This window comes from Suricata suricatta, chromosome 2 (genome assembly GCF_006229205.1).
Source record: "Suricata suricatta isolate VVHF042 chromosome 2, meerkat_22Aug2017_6uvM2_HiC, whole genome shotgun sequence".
Lineage (NCBI taxonomy): Eukaryota > Metazoa > Chordata > Mammalia > Carnivora > Herpestidae > Suricata > Suricata suricatta.
Window position 1 is genome coordinate 2837464 of NC_043701.1, and position 26816 is coordinate 2864279.

General features: G+C 51.4%; 1 protein-coding gene across 3 annotated transcripts in view; it reads right to left on the bottom strand.

Annotated features, from left to right (window-relative positions):
• The window catches only part of DPP6 (dipeptidyl peptidase like 6), an 867370-nt gene that overhangs the window by 34151 nt on the left and 806403 nt on the right, over positions 1–26816 (bottom strand). For all 3 annotated transcript variants that reach the window (XM_029921134.1, XM_029921141.1, XM_029921139.1), the window contains exons 13-16: positions 23990–24097; positions 22561–22652; positions 21790–21837; positions 20007–20125 (exon numbers count right to left, since the gene is read on the bottom strand). In XM_029921134.1, coding sequence (XP_029776994.1) covers positions 20007–20125; positions 21790–21837; positions 22561–22652; positions 23990–24097 — 367 coding nt within the window. The remainder of the gene's footprint in view (positions 1–20006; positions 20126–21789; positions 21838–22560; positions 22653–23989; positions 24098–26816) is intronic.

The following is a 26816-nucleotide window of genomic DNA, read 5'->3' on the forward strand; positions in this document are numbered from 1 at the left end:
CATTTTGGCTCAAGTCAGATATCCAACTTCCAGATGTATATTGCTCCTGACGGGAAAATAAATAAACTGTAGCAAGCAAATCTACAACCAACGCATACAGGAGTTTTGACCCACGGAGTCCCTTCAGTAAGAGGCAAAGCATTCAGACTACAGAAGGAAAAGACTGTAACTACGCAACAGATGCGCAAACAGGAAGATTTTCGCTTTTGGGTTTCTGTTTTCCGGTGCTCGTCCATGTCAGAACATTAATTTACACCTGCTTGGCTGCATGGGGAAAAGTGACAATTACAGATGCAAATGAAGTGATTAAAAAGGACACAAAACCGGAACAGAAAAAAAATTTATCAGAATAAATTAAAAAAGAAAATTCACCAAGACAGCATTTGTCTTCCTTCTTCTCCTCTACATCCTCAGAAGATGTTTATGTGACAGATGATTTTCAAGTAGGGCTAAACTCACAGTGTGCAAACAATGGAGTTCACTGCGCATCTCAGGAGCCCTGATGAACGGTCTCAAAGACCAGCTGCTGGGAGTGAGAGCAAGAGTGAGGCTCTGGCCGTCAGGATGGTCGGTGCGGCTCCATGGTGCCCGAATCCAGACCTCTTTATTTGCCAGCTCATACATTATGGATGCCGGGTGCACAAAGTGTGTACATTGAGGTGATATTATCACACTGCTAAACAGGGACCCAGCCACCTACTCGTGCTACTGCGGGCCATTAACATATTTGTCCTAAAGATGGTATTTCCTAGTCGACGCTGCAGACCGATTTTGTAGTCGTTTGATTTCCAGACCTTGTGATCACTGGCCTCAACCCTGCATTTGAGGGTCTGCCTGCCACACCCACAGCGTTGGGTTTTGCTTCCGTCTAATTCCGTGTGTCCGGGGACTTTGGGTTAGGTCATACATCCGTCCATGCAGCAGCCTAAGCAATCGCTCTTTGGGGTTTGTAGAAATTAGTGAGTTGTTTTACACACTACAAACGATGGTGAAAAATGTCACATTGACTTTGTACAGTCACGTGTAACCTCTTGCTCCAGAACCTGAGATGACACTCAGGGCTCATGACAAAGGCTCGAGATTCAGCTGGCGTCTGGGGGTGGTTGATTTACAAAGCTTTAGGTTTCAAGAATTGTCTGAGCCGAAGACGTGGCATCAGTCAATGCCCTGGGTGAACGTTTGAGGCGTTTGCAGGATTCACAGAATCCGGAGTATGAAGGAAGGAGCTCAGCTTGGCTAGTTTTGCCGGATTAGGCAAACCACACGGGAAATGATGCATCGTACACTGGCTGTTCCATCTGTGCGGAGTGCGGCCGAGCCCGGACCCCACCGGGGTCTCCAGCTCCTACTCAGGCTCTTTCTGTACATTTCCTGCAGCTGCAGGGATCGCCATGTCCATCAGACCTGTGACAATCCTTCCTGTCACCTGCCTGCTTGTGATTCCAGAAGTTCTCTGACGAACTTCGGCCAAAGCAAGTATGTTCCAATCTGAGTCCCAACGATGTATTTATGTCTAATCTCTTCTACTATATTTGGCATTTAGGAAATGCTCTCAGCACAGCTTTGATTCCCACACAGGGACACGTGCAGTGTCTGGTTCACGGGAAGCAGCCACCTGATATTTGCAGAGTAAATGGCGGGTAAAGAAATCATTGACTGGTTGCATCCGTCGGGAACCCGTGAGGGTGTGTGGTCAGTTCAGAGGCTGTGGCGCATTCTTTTGAATAAACTCAAAGTTGCCAATTACCTGTTACAAAGGTAACAGGTAACTTGGGTTTTTAAAAAGTGTGGAAGATGATCTATAGCTAAGTTTTGTAACAAAGGTATTGTAAGTGTGTTGACTGCATCAACCGTTGACAACCAAGTTGACTAACAAGGACAGAGTTGTAATTTTTTAGGCATCTCCAACAGAAAAACCATATTTTAAGAGCCATTCTAGAATCTTCCAAGCTCTGTTCTCCCATTGGAATGAGTTTGGGATTATTCACTATCTGAGGAAGGCCAATGCTGCAAGCGTCTTGTGTAGAAATACCTCCAAAACCTCCACTGAAATAAGCCAACTGCATTTCCTGCGCTGATGCACCAAGGGCCGTGCTACAACGGATTTTCATTTCCTTCAAGTGGACTCTTCTTATGACTTGACCTTTTTTGCCGCATTTATTTAATTTGCAACACAAAGCAAGGGAACTAGACCAGAGGTTTCCAAAGGGAGCTCCTGGAGCCTCTCGGGGGCCACCATTTCCATGCTGGCGTCCCCATGAGGAGCGTCCTTTTGAAGAGAGGGCTCTGTTGCTTAAAATGTATTATAAAATGCTGGGGTTAGAGAATCTTTTTAACTTCCTTCTGCCCTGGCATTCTGTGAATCTAAACACATTCCCGACACTACACGTGTGTCTTACTTCCAGCCGACACCCCTGACCCCCTCCAGCTAGAAGCCAGCCCTCAGTTCTCCGAATAGTTAATAATCGTTTTACTGCCTCCATCACACTGAGTGCGTTCTCCCTGAAACACCATCTTTGTGAACATGAATCATCTCAGCAAAGTAAACCCCAAGCCCTGGACAGCAGGGATCTCAGGAGCCTGGCCCTCAGGGCTCCCGGCAAACGGAGCACCCCGAGTAAACATTTTTCTAAATAAATGAGCAAATTTGAAAAGCCTAAGATCTCTTGGGGGACCTTGTGGGGATGTGAATATAAAAGTCTTTCTTTCTTTGGGATGGAAACTGGAAAAGAAGTGAGAAGAATAAACTAAAACACAAGTTGGGATGCGGGTAATCATTGTTCTAGAAAACGTCACCAACACTGGGGACAGAAGGGAAAATGAAGAGCAGTGATAGTTTTACAAGAGTGGAGTCCATGTTGTATGTGTGAGTGTGAGCACATGTGCCTGTGCACATGTGGGTATGTACTCACGTGCGCCTACGCGTGTGTGAGCACGTGTGTGTGCGTGTTGTCTACACCGACCCACAGCATGGCACTAAAACTCATCCTTCAAACCCTGTGTGAAGGGGCGCCTGGGGGCTCAGTCTGTTGAGCATCCGGCTCAGGTCATGATCCCACAGCTGTGAGATTGAGCCCCAAGTCCAGTTCTGCGCTGACTACGGAGGCTGCTTGGGATTCTCTCTCGCTGTTTTTTTCTCTCTCCCCGTCTACCCCACTCATGCTTTCTCTGTCTCTAAAAAAATAAAGATAAGAAAATAAAAACTCCGTGAAAATAAATTCTCTCCCCCCCATTTCCTCATTTTTGTTACGTCCGTGAGCAATTTACAATAATTACAACAAAACCAATGAGGGAGAGCACCCGGCATGATAGCTTGGAGCGCACATGTGAGGAGGAGAAACGCAATTTGAGCAGCCACATGAGTGACACTTTTAATGAATTTCCTCCTGCTTTAGTGGCCGTGCTGTTGGAGTGTGACAGGACAGATGTTCTCTCTTAGGTAGCAGGCTCCGAACCACACACGAGTTTTGCGCGCCCAGGGACTGGGGGGGGATCTGCAGGCTTCGTGGGGAAAGGCTTCCGGAAGAGAGGGAAGAAGACAAGTCAGCCAAATGCATTACCTCCCTTGGTCAGGGGCCCCTCTCGGGGTGAGGGGTGTGTCTTTGAAGTAAAGCCTCGAGCCCGACCGAGGCCCTTCGGAAAGGCCAGCGGGAGCGGCGGCAAGGAAGCCACTTAAGCCTGTGGGGCTTAATTAAATGGGAGCAGAACCCAGAGGGCGGGCCTCTGGCTGACTTTGATGCATTGGGGATGAATGGAACGTGGAAACACTTCCTGGGAAGCATTTCTGAAGGTCACCCCACGTCTCGAGGTGCCCGGTGTGCTCCCTGTGGCCAGGACACAAGCTTCTTTAAAATCCTAGGGCGCCAGGAATCACACAAGCTGCAGCTTCTTAAACAAGAAACATTAACAGGCATATTGGACAGCTGTTGTATGTACTATTTTTTTTTAAATTATTTTATTATTTTTTAATTTAAATTTTTAAAAAATGTTTATTTTTTATTTTATTTTTTAATAGTTTATTGTCAAGTTGTTTTCCATATAACACCCAGTGCTTCTCCCCACAAGTGCCCCCAACCATGACCATCCCCCCTTCCCCCCTCCCCCTCCCCCTTCAGTCCATGGTTCGTCTCCAGTATTCAGTAGTCTCCCTTGATCTGTGTCCCTCACTCTCCCCCGCTCTCTTTCCCCCTTCCCCTGCCAGGTCTCTCCTGTTAGATCTATGAGTGCAAACATATGGTATCTATCCTTCTCTGACTTATTTCGCTTAGCATGACCCCCTCGAGGTCCACCCACTTTCCTACAAATGGCCTGATTTCATTCTTCCTCATTGCCATGTAGTACTCCATTGTGTATATACACCACATCTTCTTGATCCATTCATCAGGTGCTGGACATTTAGGCTCTTTCCATGATTTGACTATTGTAGAAAGTGCCGCTATGAACCTTGGGGTGCATGTGCCCCTATGCATCAGCACTCCTGTATCCCCTGGGTAAATCCCTAGCAGTGCTATTGCTGGGTCACAGGGGAGTTCTACGGATAGTTTTCTGAGGAACCTCCACACTGTTTTCCAGAGCGGCTGCCCCAGTTTACATTCCCACCAATTTTCCATTGATTCTAAGACACTAATGATTGCAAGAGAAACCACGGGTTTAAGATTTTACCGAGACGGTAAGATGCATGTTGATTTCAGAAAAACTAAGAATGTGAGAAGTATATTTTGGAAGCAAGGAAATGGTATTTCCTACACCATCGAAGGTGGCAATGCTCACACTCTAGCTATGCTGGAACCACTGGGAGGGCCCAGACAGGCAGAGGCTGGCGGGTGCCGCTCCAGCGTCTCTGATCCCATAGGTCTGCGGCGGGGCCTGGGAATCTGCATGTCTCACCAAGTCCGTGTGCTCCTCTTTGAGAACCACTGCCCCAAGGTGTGGGGTTTAGGCGGTTGAGGAAGGGTTTGGAGGAGTCTGGTCCTGGGGCAGCGTCTGTTTCCCACGGCTGCCATGACAAGGTTCCAACAATAGCCAGCGAAACACAACTGAATTTGCGGTCTCGCGGGCTGGAGGCTGGGAGTCCATGACTCAGGCGTCAGCAGGGCCCAGCCCCCTCGGAAACCTGCCCAGACGCTCCTCCTTTGCCTGTTCCAGCTTCTGGTGGTGGCCATCGGTCCTGGGGGCTCCTCGGTCTACACACACACATTCAAATCTCTGCCTCTGTGGTCACGTGGCATCTTCTGCTTAGTCCGTCTACATCTCGTTTCCTCTTCTTGTAAGGACACCAGTCCTTGGATTAGGGACCACCTTATTCTGGAATGCTTCATCTCAGTTTATTACATAAGCAACAGTCCTACTTCCAAATGAAGACATTCGGAAGTCCTGGGGGTTAGGAATTCACCATCTGTTTTTTGGGGAGGGGGGATACAACCCAACCCACAATAGGGATCTAGAGGTAGGTCTTACTTCATTGTCAGAAAAGTCACACGTGGTACATACTGAGCCTGTTTGCATAAGACATTCCCTCCTTCCCATCCCCCAAAGAAGCTTTCCCACATATGTGTTACTTGGCTAAATTTTGAGATATCCTCAGGCCAATGATGTATGACAGAGATACAGGTCCCCTTCAGAGCAAAGTCCCTCTGGGCACTTTGCCCTTTGGCATGTAACCCATGCATAGTCCCATTAGAATCTTGTTCTGACTATAGACAATGGCAAAAAAGTGGGTTCTTGAGTTCCCAGGCCTATAAATGATGATCATTTTTGCACTGAGTAAACTTAGTTAAGAGCATAAACCATCATGTCTGAGCCCCCATTTACGTAAAACCACGTGCCCCCGGCTTCTGAGCCGCAGGCCCCTCACCTGTGTGATGTGAGCAGCTGTGTGGTTTGTAAGTACTAAACGAAGGAGACAAGTTCAGCTCTTGGTCATTGCCAGAGCGAAACAGACAGAAGCCGGTATTAATAATTATTAATAATGTAAACATTCGCCAGTAAGCAGCTGGGGGCTCAAGGGGGATGGAAATTTGATGCTGAGGATCTGGGGGGTGGGCTGGGGCGGGGTGGTCTGCCTGCCCAGGCAAAGTAAGATTCTGTAAGATCATCTGTGTGTTGCTTCATTTTGCTTCAGTTTGCAAGCAGCCAAGGTGGTCTATGTGGGCTCAGCGCTCTGAGGACAGACTCACCCTCGCCCTCGGCATGAAGATGCGCTCTGTCCTGTGCACACCTTTCACACCATCTGGAAAGGACCAGATACTGGCCCAGATCTTCAACCTCCACTGCAGCTAGCCGCAAAGGCCACGACAACTCTTTCTTATGCACAGAAAGTAAATAAAAGTCCTTTGTCTACAGGCACATCCCATGATAAAGTTTGGTCATTTCCCCCTAATTTCTGTATAGGATAGAAACATAAAAGCTACTACAAACTGACCTCTGTGTAAATTCACATCACCGGTCATCAGAAACCAGAGGCGGAACCTCTCCCCACTACGGGAGAGAAGGGCCGACAATGGAAGGCCCCGCCTCTCAGGTATGAGTCAGAGCTAGGGCAACAACAGCCACAATGGTGACACTGTCATTATCAGCATCAACACCACCATCAGCATCATCGACACCATCATTATCAAAATCATTAATAACACTGTCATCATCCATAATAACATGATCAACAATGACCAACAGAACCATTGTCATCAACAGTATCATTACCAACACCACCAGCACCACCATCAACAGCATCATAAACAATCATGAATAACATTGTCATCGTCCACAACACCAACAATGAACGACAGAACCATTGTCATCAGCATCATCATCATCAATAGTCGTGATATCATCACAACACCACCACCATTACCATCATCAGTAACACTGTCATCGTCACTGTGAACAATAACATGACCAATGAGGAGCAACGGAACACCAGCAGCACTCTGAGCGCTTTATAAATACTACGCACCTTAGTGTTTATCACAGCCCCACCAGGCGGCTTCTGTTCTTATCTCAGTTTTACAGATGAGGCAGTCAAGGTGCAAGGGGGCCACCTTCTCCTGCTTCCTCCTTGGGAAGGACCGTCTGCCATGTTTCCTCCCCATTTTTACCTGTTACCAGACGCCTTCTTTCCCGGCTACCTAGAGCATTTGTAGTCGGTCCTACAGTCTGCCCTTTATTACTCTCCAGGTGGTGGTGCCTGTCTCCTCAACAGTAAACTCCTAGAGCACAGGGACCACTTCAGACCCACAACTGGGGTGAGGGGGCCCATCCCAGCCGAGCCTCTCACTGGCTCCCTTCTCCATGCTCGTCCCCCTTGACAGGTTTCACGGCGTTGCTAATTCCCCTAGAGGCTGGGCTCCTCAAGGGCAGGGCTCTCTGCCCTGTGCAGCGCTGTGCGGCTAGCTGGCTGTCGTATGCAGCATACGCTGAGCACCAGGGACATACTTCTCGGTCCGGATGGCCCCATGGGATGGTGGACGCATTACTGCAGTGCCGGTGGTGTGATTGTCACACTGGAGGGGGCACCAGACACTGGGAGAGGACCCGTGCTGCACTGACCCCACAGCGGTCCCGGGAAGGCAGGTGTTCATATTCAGGGCTGCAGTGCCCTCTTGTGTCTAAGGCTTCCCAAGGGCTCCGCTTACAAGGTTATGGAAGAAGCATATGCAGAATACAGTCATCAAAAATGTGAGTGTGTCTCCACGCACAAGAGACAGCAAGAGTGGTTGTTCACAGGCGTGTGGAGAAAGCAGGTGTGGAAAAAATACTGATCCTAGTTCTGACTCTGCCCCTAATTAACTATGTGCTTTGGGCAAGATGTATAAAATGTCTTAACATTCTCATCTGTAAAATGGGTGGCCTCTGCTAGTGAGAAAGGAGTCTGTGGACTGCCAGACTTTCAGAGCAGCCTCTACGTCCTACATCTAGGAATTTTTGTTAGGTAGACTCTCACTGCATGGCTGTGACTTCCCTGAGGTCAAGGATGACGCCTTATTCATTTTTAAAATTTACTTTTATTTATTTAATTTTTAAATGTTTATTTATTTTTGAGAGAGAGAGAGAGCGAGAGCGAGCAAGAGCAGAGAAGGGGCAGAAAGACAGGGAGACACAGAATCTGAAGCAGGCTCCAGGCTCCAAGCTGTCAGCACAGAGCCCGACATGGGGTTCAGACTCATGGACTGGGAGATCAGGACCTGAGGCAAAGTTGACCCACTGAGCCACCCCGGCGCCCCAGACAATGCCTTACTCAACTGTGGATAGTGGGGTCCAGCCAAGTTTCTAGCATGTAGGGAATTCCCCGGGTTCTTGCGCCGCCTGCACACATCCCAGTAGTGGTACCCGCCATGTTAAATGCCATTTCTGGGATGAGTGCTCCCCCCCAACACGAGTCCCTCAAGGCAGGATCTCCGACTCATTCTTTGCTTCCCCAGCACCTAGAGGCATACATTAGCTGCTCAATAATTGAGCTGGATGGAGGAGCGAGGTGAAGGAGTGTCTTAGGGAAATGAGGCACAAGGCAAAGGTGCTTCTCCCTGACATTTTCATGATTCTGCTGAGAAACAAACCAGGCGGGAGCACGGCTCCTCTGTGTTCACGGAGTCCCTACATTCACACATATTTTGTCTCAGTCTGTATGGGTCAAAAGCTATGAAGTATAAAATAGGGGGCTTTTAAAAATGCATTAGGAGTGCTCTATTATCATTCAATAGCTGTCTACCATGATCTAATTAATACCTTCTTCTGGGGGAAAAACATTAATGGAAGTGGAACCAGATGTAACATGTAGCCAGATGTCTCTGCTCATGTTTCCTTGAATGTGACTCTTTTAAGAACACGGATGATTCCACTTTGTCTCCTTGAAGAGAAAAGAGTTGCCAACGTATTTGGCCCCACATTTCTTGAAGAAAGTGCTTTGTAAGAAGTTTTGCTCCCTTTTCGAGTTCATTTCCAACCCTCCTGGCCCCTGTCCTGCCTTCTGCCGTCATATTGGCTTTGTTGTTGTCGGACAGCGTGGAAGAAGACAAGAGTGGCTCCATGTCTGACGTACTAAAGTCCACACTGCTGGGTGCAGAGATACAGGATCGGGTCACCCACAGTTTACAGGGTCGCGTAGTTCCCATTCTCATCAGGAGGATGCGTTTCCACGTTGGTCACGGGCTAACCTTTTAACCGTAGGTCTCTGTGGACTCATTTCCTTGCCAGTGATGCATTATCAGCATGCAAATCTCCTGGTGGTGGTGGGACAAGTGGCTCAGACCACTACCTTCTAGGTTCTCATGCAAATGTGAGCTGCCCCGTGTTTGAAGCTATTGTTACTGGTGTGCATGGAACTGACAGCATTTATGAGAGTAAAGATATGACTTCTAAACCTTGCCTTTCACCTTTTCCTCAGCCAAAATCTCCCAGGTTTGCCTCTTTTGTTCCTTCTCTCGGTACAATGTGCCCAGCACACACAACTCTTGATGGCCAGCCGTGGTGCCAGCTAATCAGGATGCAAAGGAGAATAGGGATCATAGGAACACCAGGGTGGTGTCAGATGACGTGGGGTCTGGTGCTGTTACTACTAATGGGCTGTGCGGTTTGCCTACGTCATTCAACAGCTCTGTGCCTCAGTTTCCTCAACAACAAAGCAAGGAAAGTAGAGTTAACCACCGCCGCAGTCCTTTTTGGGATAACTTTCTTCCTCACATGGACCAATGGTCAAGTCAATGATGGAAGGAAGTGACAGTGCCCCGGAGCAGCAAAGAAAGATGACTTTCCAGCTAGCAGAGTAAGTGATATATGTCCTTACATCTCTGAAGACAATGTATAGATGGTATCATGGGAACAATTTATGGACACAAAAGCTGCCTCACTCAACCATGCTGGGGAGCTAGGAAGTAAGTACAAGTACCCTCAAAATATTCTTACAGATCACCTTTAAAAGGTATTGTGGCTTCATGAGTGTCCAGGGTTGGATCCTGAGATATAAACGTGTCCACTTCTCCTACAGCTCCTTCTGGCTATTTAAACTTTGGTTATTTAGTGATAACCGAGAGAGTAGCTCCTCGTTGGGACTGAGAAAGTACAAGAAACTCCAGTGTTGCTTCGGGTAGAGGTCTGAAGCTCATGGCTAGATAAGCATCTGTCTTCCCTTATGCCTTTTCCTTTCCATTAGCATCAATAATTAATTAAGTCTGGGATCGATTCTTTTTATGTTTTATCTAAAATGGAAACTTTGAGAGCCAGCGATGTTTCTGATCCAATACCTAATTCCAATGTAATTGTGATGGGCAATTAGATAACGTTTTCCAGCTTAAAACAAAACATCACCTGCTATGGAACATGGGAAGAAAGGACAGATGGATATTTTAATGGTGGGTGAAATGTGCCAGCACTTTTGTTTAAGGTGAGAATTATTTGAGTCCAGAGCTAGTGCTTCCTTATCTCCATCTTTAAAACATTTTGTTGTTATTCTGCTTTTGGTGTCCTATCCATGAAATACAAGACCAATGTCACAAAACTTTCCCCCTGTGGCTTCTTCTAGGGGTTTTACAGTGTCAGGTCTCATGTGGAAGTCTTAATCCATTTTGAGTTTTGCGTGTGTGTGTGTGTGTGTGTGTGTGTGTGTGTGTGTGTGTGTGTGGTGCAAGGTAAGGGTCCACTTAATTCTTGGCACGTACGTACCCAGCTCTCCCAGCAACCTCTGCTCCCCACCAATGGGTGTAGACCCCACTTGCTCAAGCAGAGCTGCTCTTCCAGAACTGGCTGAAATCTACTAGAAGTTTCCTCTAGTTTTTAAAGCACTTTTGTTTTAGGAATATTCACTAACAACTGGATTATATTTTATCCAATAAGTGTTAAAGTGTATTAGTTCCTCTGCTCATCATTGCCTCTTATTTCTCTCTGACTACCCCCTTTCTTTTGTTTAAGCACATCTGTGTGTAGTCCTCCCCCCACCCCCCTGCCCAGGGCAGATCTGCAAATGGTAAAATTTATATATCTGAACATCCCCAAATTCCTTTTTCTGCCATTTTATTTAGTTATATATTTTATCATTTATTAATATTTTTAAAAAGTTTATTTTTGAGAGAGTGGAAGTGGGGAAGGGGCAGGGAGAGGAGGACAGAGGACCTGAAGTGGGCTCTGTGCTGACAGCAGAGAGCCCAATGTGGGGCTCAAACGCATTAACTGTGAGATCACGACCTGAGCTGAAGTCAGAAGCTCAACCGACTGAGCCGCCCAGGTGCCCCTTCTGGCCCATTTTACAACCAAGAGCTCAGCAGGGGCAGGGCTGAAAGTCAGAAACTGTACTCCATCAGCAGCAGTTTATGGACCTTGTTCTACGGTTTCCTAAACTGTTGTTTTAAAGTGACAAGTCTGATAGTACTCTGAGCATCTAAAATAATGAAAGGAAAGGAAGAAGAAAAGAGAACCCCCCCGCAAAGCTTATGTAATTTCTAACCTCTGGATCATCAAATTTCATTAGGAGCAATTTACTTTCTGGCTTTCCCACAATTCTTACAAGACATTCAATACTTCTTTCCTCTGTAAGGACTTAGTGCTTGGCGGGATTTTTTTCTATTATATCTTTGTTTATTTTTCCCCCTTCATCCGTACCAGTCTCCCCTCAAACCTCCACATGGCAGAATGCATTTCTGAGATCTAGTACTCATGACTCTCAAGCTTTGTTGGAACTTTCGTCTCTGTCCAGTTGTGTCTTCTGGGTAATGCTACTGGGTCTCCCACATTCCTGTTTGGTGGTGTGCTGTTCATAATTCCGTCCAAACAAGGACACTTCTGAGAACAAAGGGAAGGGACTAGAAATAATGATCAGGCCTCCACCGGTCTTTGTCAGGCATTAACTGGGGCTTTCTTGGAAAACTTGGCTTATAATTACCCCATCTATTCAGATTTTCTTTTGAACTAGAAACATTTAGGGTAGTTCTATTTTTAATTTTTTGAGGACCCTCCACACTGTTTTCCATAGTGGATTCCCCAGTTTATATTCCCACCAACAGTGCATGATGGTTCCTTTTTAGTCCACATCCTTGCCAACACTTGCTATTTCTTGTGTTTTTGGTTTTAGCCATTCTGGCAGGTGTAGGGTGATATCTCATTGTAGTTTTTTTTTTTTTAAATTTTAATGTTTTTAATTTATTTTTGAGAGAGAGAAAGAGAGACAGCATGAGCAGGGGAGGGTCAGAGAGAGGGGGAGACACAGAATCCGAAGACAGGCTCCAGGCTCTGAGCTAGCTGTTAGCACAGAGCCTGATACAGGGTTCGAACCCATGAACCATGAGATCATGACCTGAAGTTGGATCCTTAACCAACTGAGCCAGCCAGGCGCCCCATGATATCTCACTGTAGTTTTGATTTGCATTTCCCTGATGATGAGTGATGTTGAGCATCTTTTCATGTGGATGTCTTCTTTGGAGAGATGTCTGTTCATGTCTGCTGCCCATTTTGTAGCTGGGTTGTTTTTTGGGTGTTGAGTTGTATCAGTTCTTTATATGCTTTGGATACTAACCATTTATCATATATGCCGTTTGCAAACATCTATTCCATAGGTTGTCCTCTAGTTTTGGTGATTGTTTCTATTATTTTTTAACTAATTAATTTTTTTGGTAATCACATTCTTCATCAGTCATGCTATGTACATATCCAAGGCTTTGGCTTTCACTCTCAATGTGATCTATTTCTATTCACTTTTCAAAAAAAATTTCAGTGTTCTGGTCTGCAGATGACCCCTTCCTGGGGACCCAGTGGTGCCATTTATTTTTTAATTATATGTCTCTTCTACCATGATACATAGAAAAGAGAGAAGTGCATGTGCTCAGGAAGCCTTCCCGAAGAAGAACATGCTTTAGGAAGTATGATGGTGCTCAGGAGCACAGTGGCTGGCTGCAGTCGGGGCAGTGGGCATGGAAGGATCGTGTGGGTCACAGAGGCACCATAACTGTGCAGAATGGTATTATTTATTGTCCATGCACATTTCAAGTAGAGCACCTTCAGGAGAGACTTTTCATTTTGCGGAAAGTACCCTGGCACCTGGTGCCGGACCAGCTCAGACATTTGCCCATGATGGGGAAGGGGTCAAGTGGGAAAGTGCAAAGTGTCTTTCCAAGGGAGATATTTGCTTGGCAGCATTTACTGATGAGTTTAGCCTCTTCTGAAGTATTTACATAAATTATACTATTGATATAACCTGACCTGAGAATCCCTCTCCTTGTTCTTGGTACCCGTAGCCTCAAAGGGAGTAGCTCCAAATGTTTGAGAGATTGAACAGATGTTCTTCCTCACAAACATGCTAGCAATGCTCCAAGGAGTCTCAAACTTGGTTCCAAACATTCGCTTGGACAAACTCAAAATTAAAATAGGGTTGCCCAGGTTAATGCCTTGGAAACTTGGTATAAGAGAAGTCTAGAGGATTATGTAGCTTTGCCTTTTTCAAATCTTGTTGCAGGGAATTGATATTGCCTTGCGTTTGAAGCTAGTAATATAGTTTCATCAACAAGAATGCAGATTATTATTTTTCTAGCTCTGGCACTATCCTTTACAGTTAGCTATCTGAAATAATTTCAGTAGAAGAGAATAAATATCTCATGCCTACATGGGGCTGGGGTGTAAGAGGGTGCACCTCCTTAGATGTACACTGAAGAACTGGGTGTGAACCAGGATCACCCTGGGCCACTTTGGAGGGGTCTGGAGCTTTCTTCTCCTCACTTTAAAAGTTGTATGACCAGCAGAGTTGTCCTTCGGTCAGAAACCTTGGGCCACAAGCTCCCCTCAGGACAATTTCTGTAGTGATGTCAAGATTAATAGCTATTTCTGTTCCTTCCAGTAACAGATGTGTGGTAGGTGGGCACCACCTTCTCCCTCACGGCTGGGTGTGGCAGACATGACCAATCAATCACTGATGAAGTTCTTTCTCACTGAGCCTGGACTTGGCCAAAGCATCCTTCTTATGCACAGCATTGCAGCCAGAGATGTCCAGTGAGGAAGAGTTGGTCTTTGAGGCCTAAACTTATTTTTCATCCCTGCCATTCATGGCTTTGTTTGGACTAAAACTCATGGAGAACTTACATAGTGCCTCAGTGTACATTTCCCCATCTGTTATATTCCTCAAGGTCAGGACACGGCCAGGGCAGCTGAAAGCCCTGGGCATCAGACTGAGTAAAGGCGGAGTGGGGAAATGGCACAGAAGAAGAAAATATCCAGTGCTGAAGAAAATAAGATAATTTGGTTCCTTCCTTCTTCCAGGAGCCAGCTGTGGAGGGCCCTGTAGGCATATGTACTCCTGAAACCACCAGGTACTTCATCTCCATGCCTCACAGATGGGTGAGCTAAGGTTCTGTGACTCTGGCAACAACAGTCACTTCTGGAACTTTCTATCCTGCTACTCTGAGTGCAGATCCAGGGCTTCCAGTCCAGCCTGGTTAGGGACAAGGAGGACACTCACACCTGGAAACACTGAGTAAAAGGTTTGCTTCATTAAGTTCACAGACGGTAACCATCTGTCCTGTTCAGCCGACCTTCCGGATGCTGAGTCAGCAGCTGGAGGACAGCGAAGACACTCTCCATTGAGGGGATGATGAGGACAATGGTAGGTGTGACCAAAATATTCGTTATCATTTATTGTGCATCTGCTGTGCTTCAGACGTCATACTAAGCACTCTACGTTCATTACCTCCAGCAATCCTGACGACAGCTTTGTGAGACAGCCACTGTTGCTGCCCCAGTTTTCAGGATGAGAACGGAAGGCTTGGCAAGACTCATCAATGTGCCCACCTCACAGAGCTGGTGAATGGAGGAGCCCAGCTCCTCGCCAGGTCTGTCCAATTCCATCTTTCCCTGCTCTCCATTCCTGTGATTTCTCCTCAATGGAGGCAACAGTGATGAGAGACCCCCAAGCATTTAGTGTTAAGATGAGCAGTAATTGGGATTGAGTCACTCGCTTTATTTTAAGCTTACATATTTCATTTTGACTTCAAGATGGGGAAGGCTGTCCTGATAAATCAAGTTGCTGACTCTATGGCTGAATGCCTTAACCACTGGCAAGTGGATCCCTAAATCACAACCTAACACCGATGGGGTGAAGCCTGGACTGCAGCAGGGTTCAGGACACAGGCTGTTCCTTCTCCACTCAGAACGTTACAAAAATCCAGAGTTCCACGATCTTTGGTTCCGAGAAAAAGTTTATTTATTAACTTGTAAAAACATAAAATTATCTTGATATAAAACAGCAAATGCCTGATTCATGCACAAGTCCCATTTTCCTGGTGGAGTTTAGGCGTTGCTTAGAAACAGAACTGACTGAGTCCTGACAAACTTGGAGAAAAAAATGAATCACATTCTTGGGATTTGGTTTGAAGAGAAAAACCCAATTCTCTAAACAGAAGCCATGATTGTAAAACTCAAGTTATGTAAACGGGGTGCTTTGAATCAGTGGCTCAGGGGCTCTCTGGGCTGAATTCTGCTGGGGAGGAGAAAATCCTCACAACTTTTCAAAGCTCCATGGGACTTGAGTATTCATTTGGCTTTCTGACATGGAGGAAGAATTTCTGGAGAAAATGTATACTTCTTCCACTAACATGCCAGCATCATCTTCCAAATACATGGTTTGGAACCTACCACTTTCCACAGAGGCCCCTCTCACTCCTTCTAGAACGTGGTAAAGCCACTGGGAACAGTCTCTGTCACAAAGTCTCATGTGGCTGCCCTCAAATTTGTGTCCCTGAGAAAAACAACAACAGTTCCTTTCCTCTCTTTCTTATACAAGAAGGTGAATGGGGTCCCAGAAGGGAGGTCCTGTGGGTCCACTGTATCTCCCTTCAAAAGATATGTTGCACCTGTGGATGTGACCTTATTTGGAAACCGGGCCTTTGTAAATGTAATCAGGTTAAGATGACTGTGACTGGAGTAGGTGGGTCCTCACCTGTGGATGGTGTCCTTACAAGGAGAGAGAAACTGGGGTCCAGAGACACAGGGCCACATGCCTACGGAGGCAGAGATGGGGGACATCTACAAGGCAGGGAACACCCAGGATCACCAGCAGCACCAGAAGCTGGACGGAGGCATGGAGCAGGTTCCCTCGCAGAGCCTTCATGATGAGTCAGCCCTGCAGACAACTTGCTTTCAGACTTCTGACTTCCAGAACAGAGAGTATACGCTTCTGCTGCATTAAGCCCACGCAGCCTGTGGTCATTTGCTATGGCGGCCCCAGAGAACTAACACAGGAGGTGAGTAACTTCTTTAAACATGACACTGGAGTCATCCAAGACTTGAAGGTGGATGTCACAGCTCTGTGGGGGACACAGCCTGGCTTCTGATCTGGGTGCTCTGGGACAGAGGAACCAGTGACCGTTTCTGTCACACATTTCTGTCTGACATGCTGCCTGGGCTAGTTCATCCCAAGGGGCAATAAAAATCAACCCTTGCCTGAAAGGAGGTCTGGATGACGCATAGGCATTCATTGAGCAATCAAAGACCACGTGTGCAAGTGTGAAACAGTGTGTTCAGTATAGGGAACGCTAAGATCTCTCTGTGTTCGAGATAACTTGCAAGCAACCAGACAAGGGAACATAAACGTCAGATATTATAAGGAATGTACTTTTCAAATTGCGAAGAGCTGAACTACGGTTAGCTACTTCCATTGCTGCCCATCTTACAGGGTCATTGAGAAGACCAACAAGTGTATAAGCCGAAAGCTCATTGGTTTTTCATGGAAAATGGTTATGAAATGTTACGTTGTAATACAGTATGTTGAATATACGTGGCTTTGCTGCCAGACCCTAGAGATTGGGAAAGAAACCTAAACCTCTGTGTGTTTATGATGTAGGTGAGTTTCCACAAGGTCCCACTGTGTCTGGTTTACACGTACTTCTCATACAAGCGTTCAGGGACCATCTGAAACCCATGCCTTTTAGCTAGAGACACTGGCACAGGGAGATGGGACCCAGCCAGGTAACAAGAGGACTGTCTCTCCTTATTTGTGCTATTTTAATCTATTGTGTGCAAAGGTATGAAAATAATTTATGCATTTAAAAGTTTTACATAATTGGGGCGCCTGGGTGGCCCTCGGTTAAGTGTCAGACTTCAGCTCAGGTCATGATCTCACGGTCTGTGGGTTTGAGCCCCATGTCAGGCACTGTGCTGACGGCTCGGAGCCTGGAGCCTGCTTCAGATTCTCTGTGTGTGTCTCTCTCTCTCTTTGCCCCTCCCCTGTTCTCTTCCTATCAAAAATATAAGCATTAAAACATAAAAATTTTACATACTTAATAAAAATTAAGAATTTAAGAATTATAAACAAATACAGAGATGAGAAGCCTTGAGGTAGCCTGGAATAAGAGTCACCGGAGAGCGCACCAGATGAAAAGACTAAGCCGAAGTCTGTGATGATGAGGGCGGAGGTCACAGTCTCACTAGGAGAAGGACAGTGCAGAAGGGCCGGTCACAGACCAGCCTTCATTGCCGACCGCTGATGAGTGACGACCAGCTGGGACAGAGGGACAGTGCAAACTAAGGGGACAGAGCCCTGCAGGTAAACTCAGCAAAGCCCATCATAGGGGACGGGTCACGGGCAAAGCAGGAGTTTACACAGGCACGTGGCAATTTTGTGATCTTACAGTTGCTCGTGTGGTCCCCAGCCCTGTGGGCTCCCATGTGGGGATGGCCTGTGGCCGCTCTGATTAGCCATCTGCTTGGCTGGTGAGTGTTTGCCTTGTCCTGGGTCTAAACCCTTGGCCCAAACCTCCTCCTGCGTGATGGGCCGAGCCCTCGGGAGTGTGGGAGCACACAGATTCCCCTTCTCCCAATCACAGAACCCTCTACAGTCATTATGCTTTTCTCCAGCCTACAAGGGAAGGTCCTGCTGCTGCTGTCCGGGCTGCGTCTCAGGGGCTGTGCTAATCCGCCCGAGGAGTAGCAGGAGCCGGAAAGGAGAGCTGGGGACAGGGATGGAGTCCACGTCAGAGGTTCCTAGGAGTCTCCGGAGTACTGTCGGGGTGTGAAAGCAACCCTGGAAGGGAGTTTAATCAGTGCTGCTTGGGTCTACTTTAATCTCTGCTGAGAAACATGGGGGGAAATCAAATTACTGAGAGTTGATTTTGGTTGTGAAATTGGACTTCTACGCATGCCTCTGCTGGACCGACAGGGGCTCACAGGCCGTGGGGGGCCCTCCACGCAATCTCAGCGCCCCCAATGCGCCTCCTCATGCCGCGCCCCACCCCCACCCCATGACACTGCCTTCACACCCTGAACCCCACTCTTGCCTGCATCTGAAATGCCACCTCATCCACGAAGCTTTTCCTTGATTCTTCTTCCCCAACAAAAATCCCAGCAATCAACCTGGTGTAATCATCTTCTGAAGTCTCACCTCACGGCAGTCATCACCACTGCTCACAGGCACGCCGTCCCTCAGCGCGGGACCAGGATTCTCTTTCCCCACGTTTAAGTCAGAGGTCTCTTGTCACGGCATCTGGATTCTGAAACCTGGCTGCTCTTGTCTTTGTGCACTTACGTTTTTGTTTTTGTTTTTGAAAATCCCTTTTTTAAGAATGAGGGTTTGGTTAGGCTTTGGGGGAAAGATTACTTTGGCCATTCAAGTTACTTTCACCAGAGAATAGGTTATTCTACAAAAATACATACAGAGAAATTCTGTAGAGAAGAGGGCAACTTTAAGCGGACCTTAAGATAAGGCAACATGCTAAATACGGAAATGGATTCTGAATGACGGATGCTCCTCTGGGATGTTCTCTAAATCTGCCTCGATTTTTCTCTTCTGTATTTTATCGTGTTTCTATGTTTCCTTCTAGAAACAAGATTCCAGATGCCTGATTGTGCAGTCCGCTCAGACTGCTGTCTTGGCTGTCGGTGGGTTGGTTTCTTCCCCACATAAACCCTACATTTCCCCGAAGATCCTGCCGCAGGCGGCAGGTGTTGCCGGCCCGGTGGCCAGGAGACCTTGATGCTGGTCCCGGTGCATCACGAGTCCCCAGGAGTCAGGGAGCCCCGACGTCCGTCCCGTCAATGAGTGAAGTCGGTGGACTGGCTCTTAGTTCTCTCGTCCTCCGGCGTCCTAGGACTTCAGCCGCTTGCTGTCTGCTTCCGGGCAGCATGGGACAGAGGCGTTTGGTGCCATGGCCTCTGCGGGTACTGGGAAGGGGGGCTCAGGTTGTATTTCGGAGATTCCCCCATTGTCTTGTGAGAAAGTCTGTGGCTGAGTCTGTGGTGGTCAAGGGGCCAAGTCTTCCTGGCTTTTCACGATTTGGGGAGATGCCCATCTGGAGGGGATGAGGTCTGCACTGGTGCAGCGGGCGGAGGCCAGCAGGGACAGCGCCTCGCACACACTCCTCATCGTCCACCCGAGGCTCGTGGGCCTGATGGATCCTGGTCCCACCGGTCGGTTCCGCCTGCAGCGAGGCGGTCCCGGGAGCCCCTGAGACACGCTGCATAACAACCGCATGTATGCCCACTTACCTTTCCCTGGGCTCGCGCCTCGTAGTTCCCACATAGGAGGACAAGACACAGAGATGCCGGTTCCTCTGCTGTGGGACCTGCCTACTGCTTTATGTAAGCCGATGGGTATGATCTGGAACTTTCTGGGATGAGCCACCCACGCATTGGATCATCGGACAATCCTTTCTTTTCTATCTGAGACTTCTTTTGTATCACCTCAGTCCTTAAACATGCTTAAGAAGCTCAGCTTTGGGAACCTTATCACCTTCATAAGTGGCGAAGGTGCATCGGTATGGGAGACACTTACCGACCTCCTGGGACTTTTGCCTGGAGGATGTAGATGAACGAACTCTGGGATTAGCCCGCATGCAGGCAAACGCTCCGATAAGCGGTAACCGCTAAAGACCGTAAAATACCAACACTGTGCCGGATGGTAAGCCAGTCCAGTAACCCCGATCGCATGAGCCCATCCGAGCCGGTCCCGCCTGGTCTGGGACAGCTCCCACCGCCACCTCCCTGCCGCGCCAGCCCGAGGATCTCGGTGGGACTCAGCAGCGGGTCTAGACAGCCGGCGAGCTTACCTTCACACTTGAGCAGGAAGAAGTCGGCGCTGGGGCTGAAGGACGCGCTGAAGTAGGTGCAGTTCTCCACCAGGTCGCAGGACATGCACTGCCTGTTGAAGCTGCCCACCGTGCTGGCGCTGGGGGCAAGACGGCGGGACATGAGCCTAGGTGGCAAGGTGGCCGGCCCAGGGCACGAGGTCCACACCCCCAGCTCGCCTTTGGGGCTGGTGGCTTCTCTCCTTTCAAGGGCGGTCGGGGGTCCCTGATGCTGTGCACTGGGCCTTTCTCCCGTCCGTCTCCCCAGGAAGGCCCCTGAGTGCTCCGCTGTCCTCCCCTCCCCTGGCGGGCAGGACCCCCCTTGGAAGGGCACACAGCACGTGTGCTTCTGGGTGCACACGCTCCAGGGCACGCGTGGTCACTGGGGCTCGTGCGTGCCCCCGATGTGCAGGGGGAGGTGCGTGGTCACCGGCCCCATGCGCCTGTGCGAAGTGGGGAGGCGCACAGTGCCTGGTGCTGTTATCCAGCACTTTGCGCCCACGCCTCTGGGCTCTCTGAGCTCTGAGAAGACAGGAGCTCGTGTTCTGAACCTCCGAGTTCTCCCTGAGGGCCCAGCTCTGGGCCACGGCGCGTCAGGACGCCCAGGGACACAGGCTGGCCTGGGCTCCGGCTGCTTCCAAGCCACACGGAGACACGGCGCTCCTCAGTCTGCGGGGCCGGGGGACAGGGACCCAGGGGCCACGCAGATCAAGCACTAGCTCACGTCAAGAAGGCCTGAAGTGTGTTCCCCAAATGAAGATACTGAGGACTCTGCATTTACCGGGAGGGAGCTCCTGCCCCAGCATTTCGCAGGGGGGGCCCTCCCCTCACAGCCCCCCGGGAGACAGGCCCACAGGGTAGGGAGCTGCCGATGGAGAAGACGGCCTGAGGAGAAGGGGGGCGGCCTCGACCACCTTCCACTCTGGGGGGGACAGGACTGATCTGAGGTATGCTGGGAGACCCACCCGGCTACACAGAGGCGAGCCTGTGGCCATGTGAGTCAGCAGAGTCCCCTCCCCTCCAGAGAGACCCCTTGCGCGGGCCTTCTGCACCTTCTATCCACACCGGTGGGAGAGAGGGGACACACCGCCCATCTGAGGGGACTTCCCCAGCGTCCCCGCCACAGGGAGGGGACCCAGGCACCGGCTCCACCCAGCCTGAGTCGTCCCTCCGGGCCCTGAGGCCCACACGGGGCGGCAGGTGTGCCCGCCCCTCCCTCTAGTCTGGATACCGTGTAGGGGGTGAGAGTCCTCCATGTCTGGAAATCGCACGTCAGACCCTGACACTTTCTCTGGTGGGAAGAGTGACAGGGCAGGTGACAGGACCTGCTGCTGAGGAGAGAAGACTCTGGAAGAAGTCTCCTCTCTGGGATCCCAACGGCGCCCCTCCCCAGCCTCGTGTGAGGGTCTGGATCTGACCGCCGTCACAGCAAGATGGTGGTGACACGGAGCCAGGAGACGGGCCTCTCCCGCCAGGCACCAGCACCCACCCGCCCGGCCCGCCACGCCCCCATCAGCCCCCGGGGGGGAAGGAGCCCTCCAGATCCCGTTGGCATAAAGGTGAGAAGGAAGGGGCCTGGGTTGTCAGCACGAGAAAATACATCAGGGCTGGGAGCTCGTTTGACAAAAGCAGAGAAACCAAGCTTCAAGTTTGGTGGCCTCCGCATTCCTCGTGATCTGTCCGCGGACCTCCCAGCGGCCTCTCTGTGGTGGGTCCCCGCGTCTCCCCTGGGGTGTGCCCCCCGCACGGAGCCCTCTCCGCTCACCTGTAGAGCTGCCGCCTCCGGGGCAGGTCCTCCGTGCTCAGGAAGTAGCTGCGAAGACAAGCAGACCACGGGATTAGCGGCTTGCGACCCCGGCGGGCTGTCTGTGGTCGCCTCCGGGGACTCTGTGCTGCGTGGTGACGGGGACCAGCTGTCCGGCCCGGGTCCGCTCGCTGGGGGAGAGCCGCACGCCCAGGGCCGCCGACGGCGAGGTCGGGCGCCCCTGGGCTCAGGTGCGGGCACCCGTTTCCAGGGCTGTCAGGGCCCGAGTGCGGTTAACACCGTCCAGATGTAAAGCCTGGGGCAGTGGTGGCCACCTGCCGCTTGAGCTCAGGCTGGCTCTGGCCCCACCTCGGGAGGACGAGTGGCACCCTGGGGCCGGATCCTGGCTCCGTTGCCATCGGACAAGCTGGAGTTGATGACTCGGCTGCTCTGGGTGCCAGCCTGCCTGTTAGGAGCGGGGAAAGCAGCCGCCCCCACCCCCCGGGCCTGCACTGCTGGGCTGAAGGGCAGGACCGTCACCCTGCACGGTGCCTGGAGCTCACAGGTCAGGCCAGTCCTGCCACCGCCTGCTCGCGGTCACCCCGCGGGGCACGCAGTTCCTCTGTTCAGTGTCTTGCAACTTCAGAGGGGGGGGCCGCTGGGAAGCGGGACCTAGTGAGTGTCACCTGACCGGGAGTAAGGGCCGCGTCTCGCCCGGCGCGGCACCTGTGGCCGAGACCAGCCTGCCCCTCAGCCCGCCCCTCAGCCCGCCCCTCAGCCCGCCCCACTCACATCTTATTCCGCTTCTCGTCATAGGACAGGATCTTGGTGACGTCCCAGTCTCCAGACGTGATGGACTGAATGTTGTCGTTGCTGCTGTTGGGCTGGAACACAGACAGGACATGGGGTGCCATCTGGCCCTGCCCGCTCCCTCCTCCGGCCAGGGCACAGATCCAGCCTGTCCAGGGAGCCTCGGCGGGCACCCCGGGCCCCAGCCCGCTCCCTCCTCCCAATGTCACCAACACAGACGCCAGCAGAGTCCATGTCTGCAGCACGTGTCACCCGGCGCCATGATGGCCAGGCGGCCAAACACGACACACGGCCCCACAAGAGGCAGCAATGGCCACGCTGCCTGCGCCACTGGCGCTGTAAAATCTGTGGTTCTCGCTAGTGGGGCCGTTGCTGCAGGGGGACCGGGAGGGGGGAGGGAGGGGCATGGGGGGTGAGATAGGAGAAGGAAGTAGAGGGAGGGAGGAGAAAAGGGGGCAGGAAGGAAGGACAAAGGAAGAAGGGAGGATGGAGTGGGGGAGGAGGGAGGAGGGAGGAAAGACGGAAGATGGGAAGGAAGGCAGGGGGAAGAAGGCAGGGCGGGCAGGAGGGAAGCGCCCCTGCAGCGGTGGGGGCGGGGCAGGGGGGAGGGCGGCTCCCTGGGGCAACCGGTCTGCAGCAAACAGCCTTTACCAGACTCTCCGCTTTTGGTTTGTACATTAAGGTCGGCGATGCCCGGCTCCTGAGCCCCCGACCCCAGGGCCCGGAGAGCGGCAGCGGTGGGAGCAAGCTGATGCAGTGAGGCCTGCACCTGGCCGTCAGGTGACACGTCCTGGAACTCCGGCCCTGAAGGTGCTAGGCCCGTGTCCCTGGGAGAGGGCCAGGGGACAGCACACAGCTGGGGAGGGAGGCTCGAGGGTCCAGGACTGTCATACAGAGAAAGAGTCCTGAGTCCCCGGGCTCATACCCAAAACGGGTCCCACAGTCCTGTGTCATCCACTGTCAGAAGTGTCATTGTACTAAAAAAATTTTTTTTTAATGTTTACTATTGAGAGAGAAAGTCAGCGAACAGGGGAGGGGCAGAAAGAGAGACATACACAGAATCCGAAGCAGCTCCAGGCTCTGAGCTGTCAGCACAGAGCCCGACGCGGGGCTAGAACCCACGAGCTGTGAGGTCATGACCTGAGCTGAAGTTGGACGCTTAACCGGCTGAGCCACCAGGTGCCCCAACGTGTCATCGCAGTTTTGAGCCAAAATAGAAAGGACAAACCTGCCCCCAGCGTCTCAAACCCCGGGCTCTGTGAACGCCCCCTTCTGCCCCCTTTTGGGGAAATGCCCTCCCAGTTCAAGAACTGGTCTGAACTGGGACCTTGCAGATGAGGAGGGCGGGCCACGCGGTCCCCACTGGGGGCCGTCACCAGCATGCAGACAGCTTAGGACCGGAGGGGATTACCTGGGAAGATGACACGGTGATGTGGTAGAATTTCCCCTGTCCGCCCTGGGGGATGGCTCTGACGAAGAAGAACTTCCGGCCGTCCCTGGAGAACACCGGCTCCTCGTTCTACGGACAAGAGCAAAGAACGTTCTGTGAAAAGGCTTCGTCCTGTTTGGAAGCGGCCTTCACATTCGGCGCATCCTGAGAGCCATCTCCTACGAGGGGGCGGCGGGAAGAACAGACAGCGTGCGGGGCCTCCCCTCTCCTTGGGAAGCAAGAGCGGAAGAGCGGGGAGGAATTCGCAGAGACAGTAGGGGGCACAGAGTGCGGAGCAGGCGCGCCGCGGGCGCCCAGGCGGGCAGGACCTCGGTGTGACAGCTGCACTCCGGGACGCAGAGCCCGGGCCAGAACCTGCCCAGGCACCCCTGCCTCCACCAGGAGGACCGGAACTCTGAACGCGCACAAGCCTGTGCCCAAAAGTGAAATCGACACGTTCGGTCTCCTCTTTTGTTCTTTAATCAAGTCCACCTGGCCCCGAAGAACGGGACGCAAACAAGGACACGTTTTATTCACCCCAAGGTGCAGGTGCAGGAGACCTTGCAGGGACCTTGCACTAGAGCAGCATGCCGCGGGGGCGTTTGCCGGTGGCCCGCTTGCTTGGGTCTCCTGCCCCTTCTCCTCCGAGAGGAGTCGGTGCTCCCGGCTCTCCCCAGGAAGGGATTCCGGGCTGGGCTCAAAGCTGAGTGGCCACAGCCCTGGGCTCGGGCCACTGCCTTGCTGGGGACAAGGGCACTTTGCTACAGTGGCGTCTTAGCATCTCTGAAGCCCCAGCTTGGAAGTTTCCATCCATGAGCACCGATGAGTCCGCGCCGGTCTAGTTTTCCGGTTCAAGAAGCGGCACGCTCCCGCGGCCGAGAACAAATGCAGTCAGTGAGCAGGCGCCTGTGCGGTGCGCCGGAGACACAAACCAACGTGTGATTAAAACGGCATTTAATCTCCATGAATATTTGCAATAAAATGAAACCTTTAATCTACAAATATTTGTTTCTCTATTTAGAGCCGGCAGCGTGGCATTTAGAAGCAGTGGGAAAGCGCAAGTGCGCAGGGACTCCGTCTTCGGAAACGCGCATGTATTTGCCAACCCCAGGCAATACTGCCTCCGTTTTCAGGGGAAGTGTTTGCACTTTTGGCAGGGAAAAATACTCTGAAAAAAGGTAATAATTAATTCTGGCCAGACGCTTTGCTTCTACACCGAGAGAAATCTCACCATCTTGGTGTCTTCTTTATATTGACTGGGAGGCACTGAGCACCTGCTCTTGGCCAGAGACCCGCTCCCTGGGCAGTAAATGTATTCTTGGTAAGCGGGCACAGTGGCTCTTGAGGAGGAGATCCGGTGTGAATCCTGACACTCATGGCCCCCGCGGGGAGCAGGCTGGCCTCTCTCGGCAGCAGAGAATCGATGATGCAGTCTCTCCACCTCCACGGAGAAGTCCTTTCCACTGGTGAGTCTTCCTGAGCTAACTGCCACGTCCGCCGATTCTTTCCAGAGCGTGGCTCTGGGACGCGCCCCTTGTCCAATCTCCCAGCCCAGGTTTTGAAATCACAAAACCAAAATTCTGGCAAAGGAAGAAAGACGGTCAGACGTGGGCCTACAGGACCCACCTTCCACCAGAGGATGGGGCCCTGGGCTCTGCCCCAAGTCCCCGTGGGTCCGCATCAGGACAGACTTTGCAAGATCACAGGTGGTGGTGACGGAGCGTGTGAGTGCATGTGGGAGCTGCCTATCCTTCCGGAGCATTCCTGGAGAACTGGGCCTCCGTCCATGGGCGCAGACTCATGGGGGTTCCGGAGTATTCCTGGAGAACTGGGCCTCCGTCCATGGGCGCAGACTCATGGGGGTCCCCGTGGGGTCCGTGCTGAGGCCTCGGGAAGTGGGGAGAAGACGGGTGGAGGCTCAGGGCTGCCCTTGCTCACCCCTGCTCCCCAGCAGCAGGTGAGCAGAAGACCAGTGGTCTAAGCAGCTTGGAGCTCCCTGGGGCCAACGGGACCGGGCAGACTCCGGCTCTCTCTGACCGCGCCGGGCCCTGCTCGAGCTGGGTCTGCAGGGGTGGACAGGGGCTTTGCTGAGGGCAGACGGCCGTCAGCCGCGAACGAGCGCCTAACAGCCTCCGGGACCTCGTGATGTCCTGAAGGGCGTGAAAAACACGGTCCACGGATTCCTTTACGAAAAATCCCTTTGACAGGAATGTCAGGAGAAATGCTGGACCTGGACTTTCCTGCCGCTCGCCGGGCCTGGGCCGGGGAAGCACCACCTGCCGCCTTCAACTCCAGACGGCGGACGCATCTTCAACGGCCGTGTTACAAATGTTAGCTCAGGAAATGCTTCAAGTCTGCATTTTAAACGCGAGAATCTCTGCGTGGTCCGTTGAGCTCAGACTTGACTTTGCCTAGAAAGATCTGCCTTCCCACGTCCCGTCCAGGCTGTCTGTCCGCAGCGTGGCTGGGGGCCTCCCGAGGGCCACGTGCTGCGAAGGTGATGAAAACAGGAAAATCCCGGTTGACTATGGCGCCTCCGCGGCCCATCGCGGCACCGATGCAGAGACGTGCAGAGCAGACAGCCCCTTGGCTTCCGGACCAGACCGTGAGGACCGCCAGCCAAGCTGCCACCTCCGGGTCACACCCTGTTTTCCCGCTCCGGCCCCGCCCACGGCCAGACACCTGACCGCGTGTGCTGACCACAGTTGAGGATTTCTTTCCTTGGCTACATGCTGGATGTGTGTCCGCCTCTCGTCTCCCTTCCCGTGAATCTTTGACAGCAGCCTCTTAGATGATTCATTTTCATTTG